At 41.2% G+C, this 17,877-nt stretch overlaps 1 protein-coding gene across 2 annotated transcripts in view; it reads left to right on the top strand.

Moving 5' to 3' along the window:
- MTUS2 (microtubule associated scaffold protein 2) overlaps positions 1-17,877 on the top strand; it is a 265,702-nt gene that overhangs the window by 187,468 nt on the left and 60,357 nt on the right. For both annotated transcript variants that reach the window (XM_057366671.1, XM_057366672.1), the window contains one exon: positions 14,399-14,560. In XM_057366671.1, coding sequence (XP_057222654.1) covers positions 14,399-14,560 — 162 coding nt within the window. The remainder of the gene's footprint in view (positions 1-14,398; positions 14,561-17,877) is intronic.

Below are 17,877 nucleotides of genomic sequence, written 5' to 3'. Positions count from 1 at the left end.
TAAACCATGACAAAGGCACAGAGGGCTTCTTTGCACAGACAAAGCTCTTTTGAGGCTGGAAAAGACATGGGAGGAGAGGAGGTTTGCTCTCTTCTGCTGCATTTCTGTGTTGTTTCTTTTTTTTCTCAGTCTCTGCGGCTGACCACCAGTGAAAACAGAAAACTGGGTTAACTGGGTTTGTTGTCTGCCAACAGGGCTGATGTCTTGCTCTTAAGTGACCTCCCCAAAGSCTTGGGCTTGATGTTCTAAAGAGATTCAATTATCTATTGTTGCCCTGCACCCGTACTTCAGGGGTGAAAAAGAAGCACAGCCAGTTTCAGCYTCATTGTGCTAAGGGCTGTACAAACTCGAGAGCTCTCACAGCTCGGCTTTGTTTCTTACTGAGGTGTTTGCTACCTTTGAGTGCTCACATTTAAAACTATGACATCGATACACCTACACAGAGCTTTMAAAGAGTCGTTGTTGTCATAGTTGTTGCTAGATATCAGATATCTTTGTAATAGTGTCTCTTTTCTATCTCTGTTCCATACTGTGCCTCTGAATTGTTTCGAGGCAACCTGAATAATATTCAAGCCCTGCAAAGGAGGCCCTTTCTAGACACTTGAAAGAGCTTATATAGACCRTTGTATTTGCAAAGCCACTTGAAGTGTAAGCAGTCTGTGTGTTTACAAAAAGGTATGCAATAAATAAAAAGAACTTTCATCTTGTAGGTTAGTAGCAGTTGTCAGATGTTGAGTTTGTATTAAATACAGTCTGGCAGTACTTATTAATGTAATTAATAGGTGGGCCCAGGAAGGGCAACCTGTCAGCAGATCTTCCTCATCCCTTATTGGTCTTCCTTCTGCTTTTGGGAAGCAAATGGAAAACATAACCCTRTATGAGTTCCTTGTATGCAAATGTGTGTTTGTTTGTGTGTAATGTGGGATGATGGGCTGGTTTTGTGCAGGGAGCCCCTAGGGAGTCCAGGCCTTGAGGCTGAAGTAATCCTACTGCAAGATTTGTGTTTACCTTCTAGAAAACAGTCAGACTTTCACAAGTGATTGTTCCACCACATAAGGAGTCTTACAACAACTTTGACAGACACAGTGGAGGTTGATTTGGGCTCATAATCACATTGAAGRCAATCATAAGGCTTTAAATTAATAAGACATGTATCAAGCATAGCCTGAAAGCACTCGCACTTCACTAATCCATTCACGAGTCATAGCTTTTGAAGGAATCAGGTAGCGTTTAAGTTAATAATGTATTTCTTAAAAATAGTTCTTTTATTAACAAATATATGACAGCTGAATTTATTGTCAAGCCTCTTAATTTAGGACAGTATTCCTGCTTAAATTGGAGTGTCTGTATAGCATTAGAGAGGCTTCCCACAGCTTACCAGTTGGAAAATCCAGATCCATGCTTCCTTTCCAGTATCAGTGCAGTCATATTGACAGATACGAGGAACAGCTTTTCGTCCTTCCCTTGGGGCTCAAAGGCCATCCTTGTTATTCCAGGTGATGTTTCACTTTTAAATGTGATCATAGTGACTCAAATGTTTGGGGTTTCTCTCTCAATTATTTTCCATGATCTCCCAAGTAAAAAAAAAATTGTGTTATTCAGTGGGATTAGTCCTGTATTAATCCATGTCTCCTGTATTTTGAATTACTCTGAGGGGAAGGAGYCACTCCAGTCCTACTGGTTTAATAGAATTAGCACCTTGCTAAAGACCAAAGATCCAAASTGGTGCTTTCTACTAAGAAAAACCCTTTCTTGTGATCTCAGTGGTGCAGGACATGTCTGGCCCTCTGGAGCAAAACCTGCCACAGCACCAGAGTCTGTATAGCAGTCAGAGGCTTTGGCAGGGCAGTGAGGGCTCTCTGTATCATTTATGAGACCTTTTCAGGAGGGATACACTGAAGCTGCAGGCAGGCACAAGGAGGATCTATGGGGAGGGCCTCGTGCTGCATCTGATGGGGAGCTGGSAGCATTGCTGTGGGAATAACTGGCACCTGGGTGTGCTGTCATCATTACTTCAGAGGAGATGTACAAAGAACRCAGCACACAAATTCAAAGGAGACCRGATGACATTAGTCCTCCTATTCACTGAGCAGCTTGTGGAAAAGATAAATAGATAGGCAGAGCTGCACTGTTCAACAGAGGTGGTCTTCCAGATCGTCCCAAAGTACAAAAAGTGTTTTGAGTTGTTGCAACTCCCTGCATTCTGCTAACAATAACAAGAAAGTGCAATGCTGTTGAAGAACCACCACCTCCAATTAATCCAATTTAGAGGTTTTGCAGCAGAATATGTTACATTTTTAAACTCACTGGAACCCTTTGTTAAACTTTAATTTTTTTCTAAATTTCAGAGAATACAAAAAGGATAAAAACCCTGTCTGGGGTGCAGCAGTTAAAATTTCATTAGGAATTTAAACAAAATCATAAACCTTCCAGAGAAAACAGTGATATCTGCTGTGTTGATTAATCTGAAATAGTCTGTATTTGTTCAGGCTTTCCATTGTCTTTTTGTTGTATAAATAAGAAAACAAAACCAAAACAAACTCCAAAGGAGTTTGTTTTCATGACACATGAAATTGTGTCATGTAAAATCAGAAGAAAAATTTGTTACCACTTATAAAAGATGAATCTGCTTGGTTTATTCTCACCTACTGAAAAACCAATGACTGAGTTTGGGATTTYGCTAGAGTGGATCTTAATTCCTGATGATGGCTATGCTTCACTTAGGAGATCTATGGTCTATAACATAAAATACCATGCCAAAATGGGTGTTGCAGTCATGGGTCCAGCCTGGCAGCAACTTACGCACTGATGCAGAGGAGCAGGAACAGATTAATTACTTTTTTATGAATTGTTAGTTTCAGTGATACCATGATGTAATGTGCTGACGTGGCAAAACATGGCACCTGCCCACCACAAAACCCACCAAGAAGACTCCCTGATGCCAGAGTATGTGGCAAGACCACTGGGGTGCCGCAGTCAGATGAATAATTTCATGCCTGCCTGCCCAGGCTGTGTTTGCACTCTGAAGAGTAGATTTTCTGAGTAATCAAGCTGGTGTCTTCACATTTACAAACTTGACAAGAAATACATATCTAGAGCCTACAATGGTATTAAAATACAATAATTTATGTTTAAAATGTCTGAYCAAATAGCAGTGTATAGTCCTTATTTTAATCTTGGCACTGGAATTTGGGGGTCTTTGTTGCTGATTCCCTTTTCACAGAATTGTAGAATAGCACAGGTTGAAGGAACTCTGTATCTCATGTGGTCCAACCCTCTGTAGAAAAGAGAGCCTAGATGAGATTATCTGGCACCCTGTTCGATCATGTTTTGAAGGACTCTATTGATGGGTTCTCTACCACATCCCTGGGGAGGTTGTTCTAGTGACTGATGGTTCTTACTGTAGAGAAATTCCTTCTTATGTTGAGATGAAACCTCTCCCTGTGCAACTTGTCCCTTTCTGTCTTCTCTATGTGGCTCCTTGTGAAGTGAGAGCCTCTCTCCTGTCTGTAAGAGCCCTTCAAGAACTGGAATACTGTGACTGGGCCCCCACTGAGCCTTCTAAAGCAGATAAGAGCTAGCTCCTTCAGTGTTTCCTCAAAGGGCATGCTCTGGAGCTCTTTGATGATCTTTATGGACCTCCTGTGGACTTTCTCCATTTTGTCCATTTCATTAATGAACCAGCAGGACCAGGACTGGAGRTAGTACTCGAGGGTTCACTTTCTCTTTTATGAAGAATGCAAGTCCATTTCCTCTTCTTCCCTTTCTATCATTCTGAAAGAGTTTGCAGCCTCCCAATATGGTTTACTAGTCCTGAGAACTTTTCCACCAAGTTTCTGTAATTCCTATCACATCATAAATCTCAGAGTGGTCATGGAATTTCAGTTCCTCCTGTTTGTTGCACACACTGTGTTCTTGCCTTTGGAAAGATTTGGGGAGCATTCCACACTGCTCTGATAGGTGCACTCATCCATCCTGTTGCTTATGGATATGCAGGTGTTGCAACTGTGGACTCAGCTCCCCAAGTTTAGAACACAATTTGCTGTGTAAGCCTGTCTGCTACCAGAGGTCTTCCTGTCTCTTCCAGACTGGTGGATCCCACCTCTCCTGAAAAGGCTGGATTTGTCCAAGAACATCCTGTGATCTTTGAAACCAAAGTCCTGGTGTTAACACCAGTCACACAGCCAGGCACTGGGCATGAGCTTCTGCCCTCACCCCTTCCCCTGACCAGCAGCACAGAGATCATTTGGTCCTCTGTCTCTTTCACTTGGACCCCCAGGGCTCTGAAGTCCTGCATGATATTACCCAGGTTTTGTTTAACTGTGTTTTTGGTGCCCACAAGGAAAAGAAGTAGGGGATGGCATTCTGCTTTTCACCAGTTAGTTGTGTCCATCTCCCCATGACTTGCCACATCTTGGCTCCTGACAAGATGTTTTTGTCTGATGCCAATTCATCTGAGAGGTGTTCCTGGTTGCTGCACTCCCTGGGGGCCACTTTTATGTGCAGCTTTACTGTTCTACTCTGGCTGTGKGGTTACCACCCTGTGGAAATCACCTGTGCATGTTCCATTTAAATGGTCTTGCATTTTATTTCTTATAGTAGCATTTATTGTAATGAAGAGAAGCCACGCAGTTTGATTCTGCTACTGCCAGTCAGATATATTCAAGTATGAAGGGAAAAACAATGGTTAAAGGATCAAATGAACAGAAGTATTGATACTTCATTAAGTAAAAAAGTTGAATAATTTATTCTATAAAGGCACTGACATTTTTAMGGAGCTACCTCCTCTGTTTAACCTTTGTGGATTTCCATGGAATTTTAGTTTTATATACCTGTAATTGCTTTCATTTTGTGAAGTAAATGCAATTAAACATCTGTTCATTGCAGAATATTATCGGTCAACTGGTTTAGATTACTTCAGTTCATGAAAATATAATCATAGTTAAACACTTTGCAAAACTTATTTAGCTGGATCACTAGATCACAGCATTTAGTATTGCTAGTTGCAAGATTAGCTGATTGTAAACTAATTGAATTTTGCCCAAAAGCATCTACTAAAGGCACTGCTTTTAGTAAASATGAGATAAGGAAAAGTTTTTAACAATCACATTATTAAAAATTTAAGCTTATTCTCCATGGATAATGCCATTTATAATAGAAACCTGTTTTGGTTGTGTTTCTCTCTCCTGCTGGCTTTGAATTGCAGTTTTACACCCAGGCTCCTCATAACTGACAATATCTATTAAAAAAAACCACAACCTTAGTTTGATTGAACAGGCTAAGATGTTTTGTGAGGAAAACATTTAATCAGCAGAATTCTACAAGTCCAACTTATTTTTTTAGCCTTAAAATATACAGTATAGCCAGTACATGTGTTAAAAATAAAGCTTTTCACTGAAAAATGTTTTCTGGCTGTTGKAACTCTGGACTACACAAAAAAAAATTTCCAAGTTTATATTTTGCTATTGATTTTTTTTTCTATATGACATCCAAAACAGCTACAAAACACAGATCTAGACAGGGGTCTGCCAGAGCAGCCCTGTACATGTTGTGCATTACTTACATAGGAGTTTGTGAAAATTAACTAGGAAAAGCAGRTTCTGCTGTTTTTTCTTGAACAGCATGTTGTCCAAGAGGATGAACATGATCTGAGCACAGCAAATGGCTGCTCTGAATGGTTTAGAATACTCCCTGCCTGTTTCCAAAGCACAGCTTTGTTCGCTTTCACCACCTTTCTCTTCCAACCAAGCATTCATCGGAGGYTCTGCTCAGCTTGCATCTTCATACTCTGAAATGGAGACATCTGTGGGCTCAAAACTCCTTCAGGGCTGAGATGGTGATTAGGAATAAGTAGAGTGAGTTAAATTTGAGTGTGAAATGAAATAGGAGTTAAGTTTCTAAGCAGCTTTGAGGATCTGTGCCTKAGCTCATAATATGCAATTAATTAGTGACTAACTGGGGACTCTCTGAGGCTATTCCATCCTTGAGGCTGGAGTGTGACATCTCCCCTMCTCAGCCTATGTCAGCTGCTCTTAAGTCATCATTATGCCACATAAGGAGTCAGACCTATCTACCAGTGCTTTGATCTAGTGTAATTCCATGTAAACCATAGCACACGTGTTGTTGTGGGTTTGGCAGGCAAGGCGAAGGACTGAATGCTACCAGACCTCAAGCACTGATACTTGTGAGGGCATTGCTTAACCCCTCCTAGTCTGCTGAGCTGTGGCAGCCAGCATGGATTTGCTGAAGCTAATGGAAATTCGTTGTCACCATTGGAATATCATTGACACTTTTCCCAAGGATTATATATACCTTTAGGTGTCAAAATACTCCAAGCTGGTGGTCAAGCAAATTAAAAGCAGCAATTCCAGGAAAGAGGCATTTATTGATGATGAAATSCTATGAGGGCCAACGGTTGTCATTCCTTATAATCAGGCATGTGGCTCTAATTTGGCACTTCTTGCCTTCAGGAGGAACCTCTTGCAGAGCAGATGTCACTTCTAATCCTGTCTTTCATGGGTGCCTGTCCCCGTTTGGATGGGTATGCCAGTTCAGAAGCAGGCTCAGTGCCATGGAAGCAGATGGTCATGAGCACAAGTCATGCTACAAAACTGGTGCTTCTGTAAGTGTGGATGCTGAGACCGAAGRACAACCCAGGAACATCAAAATTTTCCTATGAAGGAAAATTCCCCCTGAGTAGGCTGATASATGCCATTAATGTTTAGTGGTAGTAGAAAATGGATGTTATCTGTATCTTCTTTCTGTTTTTTTTTAAACTTTTGGCCAACCTCTGGTGATCKCAGGGGTTGTTCTGCGATCATGTATTTGTGTCTAGGGCAAAAATGTCATCAGTGCTGGGTGCTACTTTGAGAGCTCCACAGTGCCTGGGAATTGTGGTTGTGTAGGACTACCCTGCTGGGCAATGAGGGGGAGAAGTGGCCCTTGGACCTGTATTGGTCCATCTCTTCTGTAAGACAGTGCATGACTGTGCCTGACAATCCCTGAAGTAAATCTGTGCTCCTGTTTTACTTCCCATGCTTTTTACTTAGTATAGAGAGTAGCCTTTTGCCTAAAATATTCAGCCTCGGTCAAAATTTTTTTGCACTGAAGRCAACACTTCAGTTATCTTCATTGGGATCAAATACAGTTTTTCTTACAAATTCAGTCTTCAATAATAATTAATTTCAGTAAATTTACTGAATTTACTGATCCAAAAAAACTGATGTTTGAATATAGCTACTTATTTACTCTCCCAAAATAAAACTGCTTAGAGGAATTTAAACGTTTAACTGATAAGTAATATGTTATTGTGTTAGCAAAAAGAGCTTCCAAAACACTATGAGTACGTGCTTGCATCAGCCTTTAAAAACCAGCCCCTGCTACAACTAATTGATAGACTGCAGTAATTACAGAGTGAGATTAGGTTACTTTCATCTGATCTGTTAGAAATCTTAATCCATATGATTGGCAGAAGCTTACAGGAGGTGTGTTTYTCTCTTCTCACTTAGAGAAGCAAACATTTCCCCAGAATGTAATTCTTCTCCTCAGAGAACCACAAGAGACACTTCAGTGGAGGATTCATAACTTGGGATGTTTCTTGTTGTGATCATTCAYACACTGAATGAGGAAAGTTTGAAGGGAAGATTTGATCATGAATGACCTTTGATGATTCAGCTCCAAGTACTGTCAGGAGGTTGCCCTCTCAGAAGGTAGATACACATTGGTGTCTGATGCCCATTTTAAAATGTCTGTGCAGTCCAGGTATCTCTGGAAAGATTCCAGGCTAAGTCCAGTCTCCTGATCTCAGGAGATCCCACTAGCTTTTATTTAGGAACATAAATGCAGTGTGATGGAACAAGCCTCAAATAAAGGCCATGTCTGCAAGGATATCCTGCTGGAAGTAGGGTTGCTAGGGCTGCCCTGCCACCTGAGATAGAAAAGCACAGCCTAAGGAGGTGATRTTTCCCTTACCCTGCCAGAAGCAACACCTCTGTCTTCTGCTTGCCTGGATCAGCTGCAAGTGCAGGATACAGCCTCTGACCGCAGAAGCAGTCACGGGCACCCAGAGGTGAAGGAGGAATCYGCCAGTGCATTTGCACAGAGCAGCTTTTGCAGCTCTTCTGGTGCTGGTCAGCTTTGCAGGGTGCCCACCCTTCAGGTGCCCAACCACTTYCTACATAGCCAGATCCAGGGCCCAAACCCATCTGACAGCAGGTGTCGTAGGGGAAAGGGGCTTGGCTTTAGGACTGGAGGGCACRGGGAGAAGGATGGACATGCAGCAATCTCTCATAGATGAGTAAGTGTACAAAAGCCATGGCTGATTGCAGCTGTCATTAATCATCAATGATGGCACCAAACTCCCTCCCTGGCAATGAGGGRGCTGCCTCAGAGTTAATCATTGGCRGTGCAGAGACCCAAAGCTATCTAAAGCCCTGAGAGTGTACTCCTGTCCTGACAGGCACTGCAGATTTGTCTCCTTATTTTGGTGGAAATTATTAACCTGAATCATTAATCTGAATCCAAAATTCAGGCTTCATTTTTTTAATGTAAAGAGTTCTGAAAAAAATAGCTTTTGTAAAGACAAATGATCAGGCAAAAACCTCCTCTAAAGTAAATATTTTACAGGGAATTATTGCTTAAACATCTTTGTTTCAGGCAAAAAAAAATGCAATGGGTAAAAACWCTCTGAGCTAAGTAAGTTAGGCTTAAGCATTGTGTGGACATCAATTCTTAAGCATCTTCTTGTTCTGGGTGGAAGAGAAACCTGTCATGAGCTGGTTCCTGATCTCTTCCATATTTGCATGCTAGGAAATAGCAGGCACTTCTGTCTGCAAAGACAAAAAAACCCAGTTAGCTGGCTAATAATCTTATCTGCTATCATAACATTGTAATAGCATGGTWAGCCCTCAGGGCTAATGATCACATTGTACCCCTTGGCCAATAGCTTTGTYCTAGCTTGAGCCACAGAGCTGCATGTTCAATTGTGTCACTTGAAAATCACACTGTGAAGCCTCACATTGAAACCGATCATGCTGGGCTTCAAAACAGTGATCCTTAAAGCAGTGAAATAAAAATCTCAGCTGACAGGTTTCATATCTGGTGATCATTCTGTGAAATTTACTTGCCACTTCACAAGTAACCATCAGGAATAAAGAATGGACATTATTTTAAGGATGGACAAATAYTCCAAGTTAGTGAAAAGTGTGTCTTGCAGATTTTGGTTTTAAACATCACCTGATTATTTCCAGTRGTTTAGGTATTTTCTTTATCAGATCGTTCCCCATGGCACTGATTTTTAAATTTCACCTTGTGCTTGTACTTGTGCTTGAAAACTGGGGCACAAAAGYGCAGCCTAGTAAAACCCAGAGGAATAACACATCCCAGTGTTTTGCTGGTGAGAAAAAGTCATTCCAACCTCATTCACCTCCAGGTTTTCCTGTTCTCTGTCTCTGCTGTTTTCTTGCTATGCGAATTTGGAAAGTGGCTCAACTCCTTTTTTAAAGCTTCCTGAGTTCTATGACTGGGAAGTGATTTAGAATTGCTAAGTGGGATCACTGATGCAAAAGCTAGATGTAACTTCATTGTCATTAACTTGGTATCAAGTAGTGTGCAGGGATCTTTATGCTGGAAAGGCCTTCCTACAACCCTGGGTGAAGGTTCGTCCTTCAGGGAGCATGCACGATGCCACCACATTCCCAGCGTCTTGAGCGCGGTAACAGCTGTGGCAGGAGCTATCAGCTCCAAGCCTCCTGCCAGCACAGGGAATGCTTGCCCTGCTGTGAAGAGCTGGACACTCACTCCGTGTCCATAGGGTTCCCAGAGCAGCCCACGGGATGAGGAGCCGCAGAAGCAGCTGCACCGATGCTGTCACACTCCTCGGAGTGTGTTTGTCAGCAAGACAGAGACCTGTAGGCATTGTCAAACAARCTGCTTTTGTAGAGAGGATGCAAGCTCTCCAACAAAAGGAGATTTTATTGCCCTTGATTGCAGACAGGGAAATCTGTAGCTGTGGGGCTCCAGAGCACAGCCCTTCCTGTCGTTGTCTCCTCTCAGATCAAGGCATACCATACAACATGGCCTAATTAACTTCTCATCAAATGCAGGATTCTCCCCACTCACATTCCTGCTGGTCTTACAGTTATATACAATATCAGATGATACTTCCATCCTTTTCTAATAAATATTTGTAAATAACTTTAGAAAAGGAACGCTCTTTGTACAAGAGGTACAAACCCCTAATGGCATATACAAGTGAGCTGCTGCAAGCAGTGCCAGGTTGTGAAAAGAACATTGACAGATATGGAGGGAGAGAGGTTCAAAGACATGTAGAAGCCAATGGAAGTTTTGTCACAGTTTTCTTTGAACGTGCAGCCTACAATATGTTCCTGACCCTGACTTCTGCATGTCTACTGGCAAACAAGTGTAGGGGAAAAGTGGCTGCAGCTGGGACTCTCCAAAGTAACTGCAAGTCTTCAAAGTAGGATTCCTTGTGGCTCATAGTGAGGAGATGATAAAAGGGAGGCTGAAGGCCTTTTAGCCCCAGCAGATCATTAATAGTCTGTTAAACACTCTGCTGCAAAGTCAGCAGTGCTGCTCCTCACAGAGCACAGAATCTGCAAAAATAAAGGGCCTTTAATGTAGCAGCCCCCAAACGACTCGCCAGGTTCTTCAAAGGCAAGAGGAGTCTCCCCTGGTTTAGACAGAGTGCCAAAGTAGAGGAGCAGGAGGGAGGAGGTACAATACAACAAAGGATGTTGTCACCTGGAAACTGTTCATCCACTGCACATCTGGTGTTTCTGTACGGGCTTTTACTGAAAAATAAGAGGTGATATCATGGAAGGGCAGATGCTACTGATTCACCTGCTGCAGATAATAGTGGGAGGCATCATTTCATGATGAACTAACAGGTCCCATCTGATGAATAATCTTCCTGATTTTCCTATAAGTTGATTCCTTGAAGTAAGTGAAAACTTCTATTCTCTTCCTAGATGATGAGGAATATGCATTCTCCTAGGTCTTTAATTTTACTTCTGCTTCGAATACTGTCTGAAATCTGGAATCCAGCACTATGCATAGCAAGGTGAAACTGAGCTACCTCTGCTCCTGGGGGACTAGAKGCTGCCCTAGTGATACCCACAGAAGCGGCAAACATTTGCTTCTTGGGGCATAATATGCACGCATGTGTTGTTGTATCCCACTGCCTTTTCCCGATCTCTGTCGATGAGTGAAGAGCAAAGCAGGAAATAATGTCTCCTGTGTTAAACATTGACCTTATCTCAGCAAATCCTGAGTGTCTCGATATTGCCTTTATGGTGAATTGACCTTGGCTGGCTGCCAGACACCCACCCTGCTTCTCTCTTGCTACCTCACCTCTACAGGACAGGAAAGAAAATAAGATCACGGATAGAGATAAAGACATTGAGATCACGTGCCAACTGCTGTCRCAGGCAAAACAAATTTGACTTGAAAAAAATTATTTCATATATTAACAATTAAAATAGAGCTGACTGGTGGGAAACAAAGACCAAAAAAACCCTAAAATAGCTTTCTGTCCCCCTTTTTTTCCTGTCTCCACTTCTCCCTTCCCAACTCCTCTACCTCCTCCATCCTATATCCACATTGAGCAGCGCAATTGGARGAGAATGGGGGTTGCAGTCAGTTCATCCCAGTTCCTCTCTGSCATTTCTTCCATCTCACACTTCTCCCTGCTCCTGCACGGGTCTTTACCCAGGGCTGCTATCCCTCAGGATAAACCTGCACCAGCACCGTTTTCATGTCCATAGACCATGGCTTGTTCCAGGGCCCTCCTCCTGTGAGGTCTCTCTGTGGATGCTGCTTCCTCTGAGCCATGTCCCCCTGTGCCAGTGTTGGGTTCTCTGTGGGCTGCAGTGTGAATATCTGCTCCACCACAGTCCTCTCCGTGAGCTGCAGGACCTGCTGTCTCATGGTCTTCTCCAGGCTCTGTAGGGAGCACCTGCTCCCTCTCAGCYCCTATACTTTTTCCCTCACTCCACACTGTAGCGCAGTGTTTTGTCCTTTCTTAAGCACCTTCTTCCAGCTGAGGGTGGTGCCTCCCTGTTGGCTCCCAGGCCAGGCTGTGCYCTGCSGTGTGYCCATTTCAGGAAGCATCTGTACCYSGTACAGCACAGCCCCATCCCCCCARTGCAGGCTGCCCCTSTGCCTCAAGACACTCAGGAGAGYGATGCAGCTCATCTCCCTCAGTCCATTTCTTCATAAAAGATCAAAATCCATTTTTCTTTTTTTCTTTGCCTTTTTCCATTGGAGGGGGTTGTCCAGGCACAGCACAAGATGTGTGACCAGCTCTCTCCAGGCCCTGGCATTTCTGATCCGGGGATTCTGCAAGRCCATGTTTGTCTTCTTTCTCACCCACTCATTTAAGAAATTAAGAGATCTCCTGTGGTGTGTTTGAGACAGAAAGTGTTTGTAGTTGGCAGCACTTCATCTTCAATACCTAAAAAAACTTAAATTTTTTTTTTTTAATAAGAGATTATGTTACTMCCTTTGGGACCATTGTACTTCAATGCAGGAATTGCTTCCATTTGGTCAGATTTGTGAGTTGAAATGTTCTCCACATRATACATTTTGCAACTGAGAATAAAAGGTTTCCATTAAAGAGCACTTGAACAACATTTCTTTGCAAATAATAAGAATAATTTACTCTTCAAGGTTAGTGCTTTTGCAATTGAAACTTTAAAAAAAAATAGCTGAGAAAGAAAAAAGTTTTATACAAGTGGTGTATGAGACCACTTCAGGAATAACTTCAGAAGTGTGATGCAGACAGCCTGAGGTGGACATACACGCTGCAGCATCCCCCTGGAACCTGGCAGAACAAATATCCTCATGCACAGCTGCAGAGGAGATGGGGCTTGTCTGGTCCAGATTTTCTGCTGATGTGACTTTACAGAAGCAGATAATTTAGCTGTTTTGTCAGCAGATAATTTAGCACATGAAGTTAAATGTTTGTTACCCAGGTGAAAAATCCRTGTAGTTTGGATATTCAGCACTAACCTGATGTGCTGAGGGATTTTTTTGTGCACAGCTGTGTAAAGGTGACAAATGTTTTGGGTCTTTCTGTTCTTGCATAGAGTACACTACACTGTTTTGTTTGAATTTTTAATGTGGGTTGAGAAAGGCCAGATATGTTTGTAGAAGTCCATTTATACTGCATACACACACTTTAAATTAGGACTTACATGCAAACACCCTCAAAGACACAATAAAAATAAAAGCTGTTTTTTCAGAGCCAAAAGGTGTATCGGTCCTTTATCAGAAAAGAGGATTTTCTTTTCCAACCTGATTCTTTTTCCCAGTAGATTTTCAATAAGAAAGGCAAAAATTAAATCTCTCCTTTGCTTGCACACTTTATATCTTAAAAATACTGGAGATTTGGACATGCCAATTATTTTTCTGCAGGCAGTACCTAACCAATATTATATTGTACCTAATCAATATTATATCTTTGTAAAACAATTGAAATAAAAAATATAGGCCTTTTCTGAAATACATTGCATTTCTTGCCTCTATCTCCACTTGTTTTTTCAAATAAAATGTTAATCCATTGCAAATGTTCAAATCCATATCTGCCATAATCTTTTGCTCCTCCTAGGCCTTGTAGACAGATAGGTAAAAAAGAGACTCYAGCTTTGCCTTTCCCAAATGTTAAGAAAATATTGTTTTCCTTATGTCTACAAAGATTCTAGGATATCATTATTCCCTAGATGGCGAACTCAGGAGGACACCAAACCCATTAAAAGTTTTGAAAGAGGTCAACATAAGGTGGAAAACTTGGCAACCTAATATTTGTTATGAGAATATGATTGAAATGGATGTGAGTTAAGGCAGAATTTTTTTTTTTATTTTTTATCCTATTATTCAACTGTCTGAGTGTGATCTGAGAGAGTCTTTGTGGGAAATCCTGCCTGAGCAGGAGAATTTGGAACTTTGCAGCACTGAGCCTTGCTATTCCCCTTTATTTTAAACACTGGCAGCTTCCAAGTGGTAGGGTGAGTGTGTTGTGTGGCTCCTGTAGCAGCTACAAAACTATAAACTCATCCATYCAGGTATTTAGGATTTCCTTGGTTTCTTGATGAGCATTGTAGCCACTTGCCTTCATGGAGCTAGACCAAGAGGAGATCTTAAGTTCCTGCTGGAATCAGACTCTTAACAGCTGCCAAGACTAAGYATTTACCTAMGTTGTTGGGGACTCATTATTTCTAYCTAAAGTTTTATGCTGGAGMAAGTCTGTGCAACTGAGCCCCACTTGCAGTGAGAACATGCCGTTGTAGGTTATAATTGCTGATAGAAGTTCAGTCTGCGTGCCACAGCTCACATACATTTTTAATGGACTTATAATTAGTGCAATTCCGGTCTCATGCAGGTTCCAGCCTTGGAAATGAAGAGCAGACCACCCCTAGGGCATCTGCACCCTCTAAAGATGTTCCCAAGGGGAGCAGCAAGAGCACGACTCAGGTGTCGAGCAGCACAGCGACTCCACGCAGGAGCCTTCTGCCGGCACCAAAACCTGCCACCGCACCGGCTGGTAAGTGCTGCACTCTTCAAACACCACCTGCTTAAGGCAAGGAATGCAGAAACCTKGTTGTGATGCCATTTTATTGCTTGATTAATTAATTTTCATGMCATCCTTGAGCCCATTGCCAGCGTGCTGATTTGGATTCCATTTACTGTTTCAAACACAGTTAACAACACAGCTGTAATCTCATTTTGTGAGCTGTGCCTGGARTTGAAGGCATTTACTGTCCCTAACTACACATGCCAGAGATTTATTGCATRTATTGTTGGTTCTCACCAAGCAGCTTTTTGAAAACATTGTGCTGCTTTAGAGACCAAAGCATTCCATTGAGCAGATAATTCATTGYTAGGTATGTTTGCAGTGATGAGAATATTGGCCTCTAGGTTTAAACAATCTTCATTTTTTTCACTCAGAGAGGCAGAAGGAGGCAAGAAAATAAAGCAGAAAAACCCCCTAGTCATGTTTCCAAATAGTTTCCATGCTAATCTCTCCTGCTCAAGCCAGTTATGTCTCAAATGACCAGTTCCATCAAGTTCAGATATAAYCTAAGAGTTTAGACTCCAAAATAAATAATTTTGTGTACATCACCAGGCTTATCCAGTCTGACTCTTATTCAACAGTGTTTCATCTCTGTATAAGTACCACTAGGTTTAATAACACATTGCAAATGGAGCTGGGAAGGAAAAGTCAGTGCCAAATATGATACAAAGATTTTATGAATTACTTGTCACCTGGTTTCAAGGTAGATTAACCTGCTAGTACTGGTTTGATGTTGGCTAGACTCCAAAGACTCACCAAACCAACCAGACAGAGGGAGATAAATACAATAAAAGGCTCGTGGGTCAAAATAAGGGCAAAGGGATAACTCAGCAATTACCACATCATAAACTCGTTTTATTCTGGAAGGAAACTAAACATGGAACCAGGGCTACCCCTCTGCGTTACGCAGTCAGACACAGTTCCCAAACAGGGGCAGCTGATAAGTTTAGGAAGTTGTCATTATACACAACAGACATAAACAAAAGAAACTATGTTAGTCCAGTGTTCTAGTTTAATTTTTTATGAGCCAAGTTAGCAGCGTGTATTTGTGGCCAATTTGCAATCTTTTTCTTTTTTTTAATTAAAACAGCATCATGGTTCCTCACAATGCTAATATCTGATAGGAGCAAAGGTTTAAATAAATCAAAAAAATGATGAAGACAAGGTTTTCTTAGCAATTCTAACCTCACCTGTCTTGCAATAGTGTATGAACCCTGGGTGTAGATCCTAAAGTGATAGAGACACCTACAGAATGTAAATTTTTTAATTTAGGTATCCTTTGTACAGTAATTTCTCTAGGCTTAATGTTGCCTATATTAATGCAAATGCATATGTATTAATATTAATATATTAGATTATATATATAATTTTATCTATATATATATAATTTATATTATATATATATGCATATATATGTTTAGCATCTGACCAACCTCCTGTGCAAGACATTGCAGTTACTAAACTAAAGCGCCTAGAGCCCTCCACAGTTACAGCTGAGGAGCACAGGCACTATGTGAATTGCATACAGCGTATTTTACAAAAGGAAAAAGGAAARTATTTCACAAAGAGGATGGCAGTAATTTAAATATAAATAATATTTCTGAAAGACTTCAATATCAGGTAATTTWAAAATTACATTTGTATTTCAGAGACATACATCATTTTGTTCTAGTAGGAATAATAAATTAATTCACAAATGAAAATATCTACCTACATTAGTGAATCAAAAATAACCATCAAAAATCACATGAAAGCTTTCATGCATTAGATGTTACTTGAGAAGACCAGCTGAACTGTAAATGTTCATTAAAAAAAATAGACAATTGCTCAAGAGAGATTATACTCCTGATATTYCACTAAAAGTGCTTGTGAAATAAAWTGGATTACAGGGAATAAAAAATTATTTGATTAGTGAAAAGGGACTCCTTTAGCTGCTGCTGTGCAGCAGGTGATGCTGTGCTTCAGATGATCAAAAAAGAATTCTGGCATGGGACAACAGCAGTGGAAAACTGTTGTCATGCAAATATTTTTGCAGGCATGAACGGGTGGCCTTTTGACTGATCTATGAAAAAAGTGCACTTAATTGGGTTTCAGTGTATTGCACAGCCCTTTTTATATTTACATGACAGCTGATCTATAGAAAAGGGRAAAAAAAGCACCTTCTTGACTAGAAAAAGAGAGGTCTTTTAATTTCACTTAAATGTATTCACTATTTTGGGAAGTACAGTGATAACCTAAATAAAACTTACCACTTCTMTATTGCATCTTATTTTGTGTAACGATAGGTGAAAGCAGCTCTACATCAGGAACTTTACAACTAAAATAAAAGTCATATAWTCTTCCTCTTCCCATGGATGTTGATAAAAATTTATATTTGAAGCATACATATACAAATYTGCTGTTTTAAATTTCCCTTAAAATGTGGTAATATCTGCAGAATTTTCAAACACTCAGTTCTCTCCAACAGGCTGGACCTGCCACCCAGCTGTCTATGAAATGAGAGAGATGAGGAATTTTACTTTTTTTTTGTGCCTTGTTATAGGGTTTGGGGTGTGTATGTTATGGGATTCTTCTCAACTTGGTTATTATTTAATGTTTGTCTCGCAGTCAAGTGACTGTTATAACCCATCACAAATATCCTAATTTGAGTGCAATAACAGTGGCAATAAAGAATTAATTTGAGCAGCTTGTTTCTGCTTGGCCCACTAAATTAAAGACAATCAAAAGCATTGTTCAAAAAACTCACCCAGTCAATTCTGTGCTTTTACAAGTACCAATAAATCAAATGTAACAGGAAAGGCTGTGAAATGCAATCAGTCAAGATGGAAAATAGGAGGCCAGTGTTATCTGGCCAGCTYTCACCAGCAATCTTACAGTGTTAAATGTGCTCCTTTTAATCAGATTCTGCAAAATCCAGCTAGCACAACGTCAGCAGGAGGGAGAGGGATGAGCTGAGGTCAGCTGAGGGKGGAAAGTGAGTATCAGTGCCCTTACAGGGATGAAGGGAGAAGAGTCTGCTGCTGCTTTGTTACCCCTTGCAAACACTTTCCCTTCAAAACTGAACAGCAAGTGTGCAGCAGGTTACATTCATATTGCTCCTGTACTGAACACAGGGATAGGCAGCTCTACCTTGCAGGTGAAAGTGGGGTGCTCAACTGCAACTTTTTCCAGCCTCTGTTCTGGGAGCCACTCTGGGAACATGCCATAATACAGCTGGTGAGGAAGAGACAGTAAAATGCCATGGGTTCCACACAAAATGGCAGAAATAGCAGGAGTAGTTGTCTTAA

Source organism: Malurus melanocephalus, unplaced genomic scaffold, assembly GCF_030028575.1.
Source record: "Malurus melanocephalus ecotype Western Australia unplaced genomic scaffold, MMel_1.1 scaffold_70, whole genome shotgun sequence".
Lineage (NCBI taxonomy): Eukaryota > Metazoa > Chordata > Aves > Passeriformes > Maluridae > Malurus > Malurus melanocephalus.
The sequence above is the reverse complement of the archived record's forward strand: the minus strand, read 5'-3'. Positions and strand labels throughout refer to the sequence as shown.